This window comes from Pseudopipra pipra, chromosome 2 (assembly GCF_036250125.1).
Source record: "Pseudopipra pipra isolate bDixPip1 chromosome 2, bDixPip1.hap1, whole genome shotgun sequence".
Classification (NCBI taxonomy): Eukaryota; Metazoa; Chordata; class Aves; order Passeriformes; family Pipridae; genus Pseudopipra; species Pseudopipra pipra.
The window spans coordinates 114,717,779-114,728,020 of NC_087550.1; the positions used below are offsets into that span (position 1 = coordinate 114,717,779).

The following is a 10,242-nucleotide window of genomic DNA, read 5'->3' on the forward strand; positions in this document are numbered from 1 at the left end:
AGTTGTATCATTTGCTGGAGGGATTGTAGTTGTCAGTGCTGTAACTCCAGTTGTTTCATTTTGTGGAGGGACAGGAGTTGTGAGTTCTGTCAATACAGTTGTATCATTTGCTGGAGACACTGTAGTTGTGAGATCTGTTAATCCAGTTGTATCATTTGCTGGAGGGATTGTAGTTGTCAGTGCTGTAACTCCAGTTGTGTCATTTTGTGGAGGGATTACAGTTGTGAGATCTGTGAATCCAGTTGTTTCATTTGCTGGAGGGATTGTAGTTGTGAGTTCTGTGAATCCAGTTGTATCATTTGCTGGAGGGATTGTAGTTGTCAGTGCTGTAACTCCAGTTGTTTCATTTTCTGAAGGGACTGGAGTTGTCTGTTCTGTGAATCCAGTTGTGTCATTTGCTGGAGGGATTGTAGTCGCCAGTGCTGTAACTCCAGTTGTTTCATTTTGTGGAGGGACTGGAGTTGTGAGATCTGTCAATCCAGTTGTATCATTTTGTGAAGGGACTGGAGTTGTCTGTTCTGTGAATCCAGTTGTATCATTTGCTGGAGAGATTGTAGTTGTCAGTGCTGTAACTCCAGTTGTTTCATTTTGTGGAGGGATAGTAGGTGTGATTTCTGTGAATCCAGTTGTGTCATTTGCTGGAGGGACTGTAGTTGTCAGTGCTGTAACTCCAGTTGTTTCATTTTGTGAAGGGACTGGAGTTGTCTCTTCTGTCAATCCGGCTGTTACATTTTGTGAAGGGACTGGAGTTGTCTGTTCTGTAAATCCAGTTGTATCAGTTTCTGGAGGGACTGGAGTTGTCTGTTCTGTAAAACAGAAATTTGGAGGCAGTGAGTAGGACGTATTTTAAAGTTTACCAAGCTTATGCTATTTTAATTACATAAACAACTTTCAAAAAAACAGGCCCAGAAAATTTGCTTCCATTTTTGCCTAAGTAGTCAGCTGGGCTACCCATTCTCACATAAAATCCAATCCACCAAAGGCCATTGCGAGTAAATATAATGAAGTATTACCTACGGGGTCAGGGGAGGGAAAACACCTTATATGCAGATTTTTTAAGGTTTGGTTTTGGTTTTGTGTTGGAGTTTTTTTAATTTATATAAAGTGCTTACGTGAAGGCAGATCCTGCTGACAAACTCTCCCTGGAACTGGGGGACTCTTATCTGTGAATCCTTCCTTACATTGACAGGAATAAGTGCCTCTTTCAGCAATGCAGGTGGCATTTTGGGAACAGTCATTTAAATCTGGTTGACAACTATTCCTTGCTACAGTGAAGTTGAACAAAACAGAAAAAGAAGAATGTTTTAATTAGCATTGGGAAAAGAGATAGATAAACTAAATACTGTTTAATTTTCTGCACCCAGATCCCATTTCACTGGATGTTACCATCAGTGAAATATACACTGCTGATTGAATTCACAGTGATGAACAAATTCATACCTTGTATGACAGACATTTGAGGGTCGACTACAAATTCTGTAGTCTTGTTAAGGGCCTCTGTAAAAGCATCTGAAATCTCTGGTTCTGTTACATTTTGTCCTTCATCAAACACAATGTCATAGAGCACAATCACACTGCCATTCTTGATGCTATTAATTACAATACGCATTTTTGTTCCATTTTTTAATTCTTGTATCTTCTGCGGCAGATGTTTTGTTATCTGCAAGGTAAAAGGTTTAACTTCTTAACTATTTTTCTCGTATAGCAGAAGAGTTCTCAGAGCAATCTGTTGGCCATGGTTAGTTTAGAAGCACCTCTCACAGCAGGGGAATGTGTATAAACCCCAGACAGAATTTCAGTTAAATCAGGGTCTCAGAGGACAACAATATAAAGTAAGGCCTTAGTAAGTACTGCTTCATTTCTAACCATCACACAAACTTTCCTTTCCCACATTTAAAATTATTCATGCCCAGATCCTCCTGATTATTTACATTAGGAAGAGCTCAGCAAAAAATAAATCTTAGTTTAGAATTCCTAAGCAAAATACCTCTGTAATGAACTTAGTTTCAAACTCCTGAAATTCTCTACTGGATTTGTTCTGATATTCAGGCTTGAACTCTTCATTGGTAATCCTAGTGGTTCCATTGTAGACTTCAGCAGCTGTGGGGATATGCAAAACAGAATAACCAGACAAAATTTAGTTATTATTTAAAAATTGTTCCTCAGCTAAGTAAGGCTTTGGAATTAAAGTGTGTGGAGCTGGGAGAGACTAGAACATTGAACCACTGTTGTTCTAGTTCAGTCAAGTTTTTAATTTGGCAGGAGGGCAAGTGAAGCTTTAGATCTTAGCCCAATGAAAAATTTGCAGGCTGACTTTAAGTGTCTGAAAGTTTGGCCTGCTTTTGCCTATTGATGTCCAGGTAGGTGCTCAGTGAAAAAGGGCTTCATTTTAAGGCCAATGAATGTGTTAGTTTGCCAACAGAAAAGGAAAAGATTCCTGAGGAAATACCTGTCTGAACAGCCAAGGAGGCGCTGACATTCTCAGAGCAAGTTGAAACATCCACGGATATTTGGTATTGCTGACCAGAAAGCAGATTTTCAAATGCAGTGCTTGTTCCATTTAGGATTCTCCTCTCCATCTCTCCTGATTTTCCCCGTAGAAGCACTGTGTAAGGACTGTCTCCTGTGCCACCTTGAGGTTTCCAGCTGAACTGTATCACTGTACTGGTCACGTTCTCCAGCTGGATGGACAGAGTGATAGGAGCTAAAAAGCAAAAAGGAAATTCCTGTGAAACATGTAGTTACAGTCTGTGTGTCTTTAAGGAATAAACTATTAATGCGAAAGTGATTGCCTAAGGAAAAATTTAAGTTTCTGTAATGTTTTTATAAAGATATGAAACACAGAATCATATCACAGAAACACAGAATGGGTTGGAAGGGACCTTAAAAATCATCTAGTTCCAACCCCCTTGCCACAGGCAGGGACAGCTTCCACTAGTCCAGCCTGGCCTTGAACACTTCCAGGGATGGGGCATCCACAACTTCTCTGGGCAACCTGTGCCAGGGCCTCCCCACCCTCACAGGGAAGAATTTCTTCCCATTATTTACTCTAACCCTACCTTCTTTAATTTTAAAGCCTTTCTTCTTTGTCCTGTCACTACATGCCCTTGTACAAAGTCCCTCTTGTAGGTGCCCTTTAGGTACTGGAAGGGGCTTTGAGGTCTCCCCAGAGCCTTCTGCAGACTGAACCATCTCTCAGCTTGTCTCCATAACAGAGGTCTTCCAGCCCACTGATCATCTTCATGGCCTCCTCTGGACCAGCTCCTGCAGCTCCATGTTCTTCCTGTGCTGGGGACCCCAGAGCTGGAGGCAGCTCTGCAGGTGGGGTCTCATCAGAGCACGGGGGCAGAATCCCCTCCATTGCCTTGCTGCCTGCACTGGTTTTGATGCAGCCCAGGACACATGTGGCTGCCAGTGCACGTGGCTGGGTCACGTTGAGCTTCAACAACATGTGAATCAACACCCCCAAGCAGGGCTGCTCTCAATGCATTCATACCCAGCCTGTACTTGTGCTCAGGATTGCTCCAACCCATACGCAGGATCTTGTACTTGGCCTTGCTGGACTTCATGAGGTTCACACAGGCCCAGCTCTGAAGCCTGTCCAGGTCCCCCTGGATGCCATCCCTTCCCTCCAGCATGTTGACTGCACCACACAAGTTTAGTGTCATCAGCAAATTTGCTGATGGTGCCCTTGATCCCACTGTCCTTGTCACCCACAAAGATGTTAAACCCAAAATAGACCCCTGATGACACCACTCATCACTGGTCTGCCCTGCCATTGAGCCTTTGTGAAAAAACAAGTTATACCTCATCACGTGCAAGTGTGTATCTCCTGTTGAATTCCATGAAAACACTAAGACTCCAAATCCAGGACGCATTAACCCATTAGATTTGTAGAACTAGAATATTATTATGCACTAAAAATGAAGATCATACCACCAATTTTTTTCCTTTTCTTTGGTGCAGAATATAAAAAGACTGCATTCTCCTCTTTTCTATCTTTGCTTTTTTATCCATTAAAAATGATGAAAGATTCATTACTGCATATTCTTTGAAGTCAGCAGATAGCCCTTTGGCAAAAAACTAAAGATACACCAGAAAAGAATTACTATTGAAACAAACAGGAATTGAGTTAGCACAAATAAATTCAATAGAATTCTCTCAGTGAAGGAACTGCCTCTAGTATTTCAAGAAAGAGAATTTCGAAACTCAAACAAAAACCAATAAAACTTCCCACTAGCATAACTTGACCTATGCAGCATAACTACATAGCATTTTACATCAGTGGCACACCAGACTGCTTAAACACAAGGTGTGCCATTTCAAAAACAACTGCAGACAGCAGCTGCAGCCTCTGAGAAAAGCATGTAGAGGCAGGGATTCATACTCCTGGCTTAAATTCCCAACTTAAAAAAGACATTGTGGAAAGCTCAAATTCCAACCAAAAATAGCAAAAATGAAATTACGCTCAACTCTTCCAAAAATAGATGAAATTACATTTAGTATCATGTGTTAAAATACTCACAGCAAGTTCCAGTAACAGAAGGATTGACAGACGTCGACATTTTAAGGTTCGGCGTGGATGGGGTCACCAAGGATGTGTCCGGGAGGGAATGGGAGGTCTCAGCACTGGGATCATTTGTCGTTCCACTCCCCTGGTTGATGGTGGGACTTTCCCCTTCTCCAGGAGGAGTCGTGGCGCTGTTGCCTGTGGAGGCCGTGGCTGTGGGAGACATGGGACTCCCCATGGAAGATGGAGTGGTCCCTGCCTCCAGCACGGCCTGTCCCTGTGTGAGGGGCGCAGAGGTGTGTTGAGCTGCCGATGTCTCCGTGCTGCCGCCCGGGGTGGATGGAAGGCTGGCCTCGGTGGTATCTGAGGCAGGATAGGTGCCAGAGGTGGAAGCCACTGTCCTGGGGGTAGTTGGGCTGTGTGTCACGTGCCCTGCTGTCACAGCAGCCGACTGAACACTCGTAATGCCAGAAGTGGAGGACAGAGTGGAGACCACGAGTGTTGTGGACGGGTGGGCTGTGGTGGCCAAGTGCTCCTCAGCGGTGCTGCTGGTGCTGCTTCGCTGTGGATTGGGAGTTGCAGCTGTGGAGCCACCAGGAGAGGACAAGGAGTGGCTGGTCACTGCCGAACTGGGCAGGGAGGAAGCAGTGCCACTCCCCGTGCCCATGGAAGTGGCAGTGGTGGCAGGTCCTGCTGTAGGGGTGGCTGGGCTCACCACATCACTCCTGGCAGATGCCCCCAGTGAGCTCCCTTCCCCATTTGGCCCTGTGGGCTCAGTCTCTGTCCTCCCTTCTCCACCCACCATCCTCATCGTGGAGGGGGACAGAAAGGATGTGTCCAGGAGGGAAGGGGCTGTCGTGGCACTGGGCTCAGCCGTGGTGGCACTGGAGTTGTGTGCAGCCAGGCCAGTTGTCCCACCTGGTTCTGTGCTCACAGAGCCCTTTATGTGGATCTGAGTGGTGGCAGTCGTTACATTTCTTCCCTCTGTCATTCCAGTCTTGGTACCTGTCACATTTTAAAAATGTGGATTATGGATATTTACCCTCTATTCCTGTGAAGCACTTCAATAGTCTACCAAGTGTAATTTCATTCCTGCGTGACAAGTTCACTTATCTTTCTCATCTTCATTGTTATTCCTTTCCCTCCCCATTTCTAGTTTCATGTTTTCCTTGCTATTTCTTAACTACTATGAAATTTCTACGTTATTTCCTTTTCCATTTGCATACATTTAAGGAGCTTTTTACCTTACTGATTTCCTGGTAATACTTTTTTTCTGCATAAATTTAGAGATTCATATTTCCTTTGTATATGTTTTGCTGTTTCTAATCTACGTATTTTTTCAATTTTTTTAGTGTTCTTCTCTTCCTGTAAATATTATCTCATTTACAGTTAGGGCAGGGTTTAGTGGTGGACTTGGCAGTGGTAAGTTTAAGTTTAGACTTGATGATCTTAAAGGTCTTTTCCAACCTAAATTATTTGATCACCCTATGATCTCTGTAAAGTAAAATTTCTAGAGAATTAACAAGGAATATTAAAAATGAATGGAATGCATTTTTCAGCATAATTTTCTCCTTAGCTGTTTATGCATATTTGATTATTTCCATTTTTTTATTTTGCAAGGCATTTCTGCCTTTTTTATTTACTGGCTGTCAGGCAGGATAGAAAGATTTTTCTGTGCCTATCTTTCTGTTGATATCCTGAATCATAATAATCCTGTTAAAAAATTCATTGCTTTCCTGTGTTTACCTGTATCTTTAACTATAAATAAATCATAACTTCTTTAGTTTGCAAGTGTAAAGATGACATTTCCAACTCTCACAAAATTTCTTTAAGGGGAAAATCGAATCCTTTTTCTGTTGTGATTAGACAGTCAAGCCAATTTTGGCTCATTTCATTTACTTGATGTAGTAGTTTAACCTTGATTTTGAGGAGTGGCTTTGTTCCTGCTAAAAACACAGACATAAGTCTTCTGTTTCATGCCAGTTTTACTCCTTAGGAACACTTAGTTATTATCCTGGGGCTTTGGCTGTATGAAACTTAAAAGGATTCTCAGAGAATTTGTACTGGAGTAGCTCAAATTCTTAAGAACCACATTAATTAACTTCTTTTGACTCTACCTACCCGTAAAATTGAAGTGGGGTGTTTTTTTCGTTTTGTTTAGTATATACATAAAAACTTGTAATGTAGCAATACATACTTTGCAAAATTCCTCCTACAGACTGATATATTTTCTGCATCCAAATACAGTTTGAATTTTAAGACCCTTGTGCTTGTATCCCTCAGATTGCTAAGAGCAAGTACTGATCACTCAAGAAACTTGTGTTCATCTGCATTGAATGACATGAAACAAGACAGCAAGGATAAAATAATGCAGCCTCTGAATTTCTAGATAATTAATACAATTATCTAGAATTAATACAACCTAGTCCATGTTTTTTGTGAGTCTTTTCCTGGAGAGTCTTTCAGAGGAGGAAAAATTGGCAAAATATATCATTTAGTGGTCTCGTAACTAAGCTTAAAAAAAATCTGGTCAGACACTGCATGTTTCATCTTTTAGATGAGTTTTCTGAATACTTAGCTCTCCTCCTTTGAACTACTTACAGCTTTATATCCCTACTAAAATACCTGATGAAATACTACATATTCAAGCTAAATTAAAACAAATAACTGTAAATAGTGCATGCTTTTGTATTTTATGTTTATTTTTAGCCATGCACCCCCCCTCTCCCCCGATTATCATTTCAAACTTATCTCAAGGACATCCTCCAAATACATAGCAGTGGCAAATAATCAAACAGATTTTAACTTACAGAGAAGAAGGGAGAAGATGAAATGCCAAAGGTAATTCCAAGCCCCCATGTTGAGTTTCCACCTCCTTGCAGTGCTCTTCCCACGCGTGGAACTGGCCTTTTGGCGGGAAGACCTCGTTGATTTAAACAGGGGCGAGGCTGCAAGTGTTCCACCTCAGCCTCTGCAAATCCCTCCCACAAGTGGGATCACAGCCAATGTAATCAAATGCTCGCCGCTCACCTGTTCTATAATAAACTCCAAAGCTTTCTGCCGAGGCATGATTGCTTTTCTTTAATGGAACAAAGTCTAAACGCGATCCAAAAGGGAGTCAAAAGGAAAGACGGGCAGGATTCAGTGGGCAGTGCATCACACCTGAACGACTTTTTTTTTTTTTGGGGGATATTCAATCAGTAAAATATTTCAACAACCTTGGGGCTGTGCAATGCGTGACTAAGATACAGAACTGAGGAGCCTTGGATCTGAAAGTCTTGCACTAATCAGAAGATACCACTTTTTTCTTTGTAGAATCACAGAATCAACTGGGTTGGAAAAGACCTCTGAAATAAGTTCAACCCTTGATCCAACACTGCCATGGTTACTAGACTCCTTATTTTCCTGTACTTTTAATTATTTAGGAGCAAATGTTTAAGTATTCAGTTCTAACTTGCATTTTTTAGGTATTAGAATAACAAAGTGCCGGAAATGCACCAAACAGACACCAGTCATTGGTTCTCCAACACTGGAAAGAGGCTGGAGGGGGTGTAAATCTCTCTCGCTTCACTTCTTTGAATCAGGTGGAAAATACTGAATGACCAGGCCTCTCATTTTCAGAGGAGTTTATCCCCATTTTCTATAGTAGCTAAGTTCCCCCTAACTATAAGCAGTTGCTACAAACAGACACTTCTGATTATGTCTTTTGGGTCACAACTTTAACCCAATAATGCCAAACCTGCCTCTGTGTGCCTGGGGGTCATGAACAACCTAAACAGTTACATTGTGCCATATTTTTAATATCCTTTACTGCATGAGGTTTATACTGAAAAAAGCCTTCATCAGGCAATTTTCAGTGAGATTTGTGTTCCAGCCACACTATGGGCAAGGAATGCTGTCTGGAGTGGAGTAGGGTGGGATGGAGTGGGGCAGAGTAAGGCCTGAAGAGGGAAGACCATTATTTACTTGATTTTTTTTTTCCCCATTTTTTTCACAGATATGCCAAGGCTTGTCACATCTACAACTGCATAAAATCTAGGTTTTGTTTCAGCAGTTGTTTTCTAAAGGTGGTTTCTTTTTCGTTTTACTTCGTCAGGGAAGTAAAACAAAGAAAATAGTCTCGAAATTAACTTAAGGGTATTATTGTTCTCTGGTGTGAGGTAGCAGTTGCAACTTTGTGCCTCGTTTGACGTAGAAAAACCTGACTCAGATCTCTTCTTAGCAATCACTTGCTTACGCCTTTAACTGGAATTCTTAAAGAATAAATATGAGCTATTTCCTCTTGCATAAAGAATTAGAAGTTGCATTTTCCTTTTACTTGGGAGGCCAGTGTCTTCAGGCTGTTGGACTGCCATAAGCTTGACTCCAGCCTCTAACTCAAATTTGGGCTCTTAGGGTGGTGTCATTCCACACACAAGGGTTGCAACCTAAGCCCCTTCCCTGCCCTCTGCAGTCCTACTCACCTGTGAACAACCTGTGACCATCAACACTCTTGCAAACTAGAGCCTTCAATCCTGTCAAGGAAAGGGTGGGATACTCCTCTCCCTGTCTTTCTTAACCAGGATCATCTTCCTATGAAATGCCATAGAAAATTGGCTGCAAAGTCTATTAAGTCAAATTTTTAACTGCCTTAGAAGAAGCACCACTGGTTTTCAGTGCACAGTGACACTCAACTTGTGTGGAAAGAGAAATCCCTTATGAACCAAAAGAACAAACCAAGTTCAGATTTAGTATTATAAGCCCATTTCTATCAAATGGCATATAACTTTAAAAAAAACCCCATACACAAATAAACCCCAAAAACAAACAAACAAACAACAACAACAAAAAAACCAAAACCCAATCAACAAGAAAACCCTGAACTCTTCTTTTTTCAGGGGAATAGGTACAGCAGGGTGGCTGGTTGTTTTATTACAGCCTGTTGGCAGAGGTTCTGATAAGCTTCTCTGTTATGCAGCCTTTGACATTTTCTCTTTTTGCACCTTGAAAATCTCTGCCCCAAAACCAAACTAAATTCTAATTCAGCTCGTCATATACTTTACTGTAAAAGTTGCTTTCTGGTAAATGCAGAACAAGTTTTGCCACATGCCTTAAAGATAAGAGACTTCCCAGTATGAAACTGGTGACCCTTCCCAAATATTTTAAGTGCCTTGTAATTCATCTTACCAACCTATAAACTCAAGATTTAAATGATCACCTACTTCCTACATTTATTTTTCAAAGCTGATGAGGAAACTCAGGTGTCACCTAGAGTTAGAAGCTGAAGGATACACAAGGAAATAACAAGATTGAAGTGACTTATAGTTCACTTGCCAAAACCTTGGCATTCCTTTGGAATGCTCAAAGACTCTGGACTTTACATTGGAAAAAAACTCTTTGAGATACTAATTTTCATCTGCTTAACATTACATTGTTAAAAACTTGTTTTCACCAAGGCCTTAGGTTCTCAAAAAACAATGATTAACCTAAAAGAAATACAGAGGGGAGCTGAATTGCAAAGACAGTGTCTTTTATTAAGTTAAAGAATACAATGGGGAGAAAAAACAAACTCTTGTGGGCTTCTGAGCCCCACAGCCAACTTGAATCAGAAACAGCAAATATTGGGGAGGAATGCTAGTGAGAGGTGAAAGATAAACAACACATCCCGAGGTACTCAGTTTTCTAATTTTCCTTTCTGCCAGCCATCACCAAACACTTCCAGACTCTCACTTGCCCATTCATAAGTCAAAATG

The 10,242-nt window shown here is 41.4% G+C and overlaps 1 protein-coding gene across 1 annotated transcript; it reads right to left on the minus strand.

The window, feature by feature from the left end:
- Positions 1 to 1,992: 1,992 nt before the first annotated feature.
- Positions 1,993 to 7,392, minus strand: LOC135410363 (mucin-2-like). The gene is made up of 3 exons (XM_064647019.1): positions 7,321 to 7,392; positions 4,526 to 5,515; positions 1,993 to 2,704 (listed from the first exon to the last, which is right to left on the minus strand). The coding sequence occupies exons 1-3, from the start codon at positions 7,367 to 7,369 to the stop codon at positions 2,385 to 2,387; spliced, it is 1,359 nt and encodes a 452-aa protein (XP_064503089.1). The 5' UTR covers positions 7,370 to 7,392; the 3' UTR covers positions 1,993 to 2,384.
- Positions 7,393 to 10,242: the final 2,850 nt, after the last annotated feature.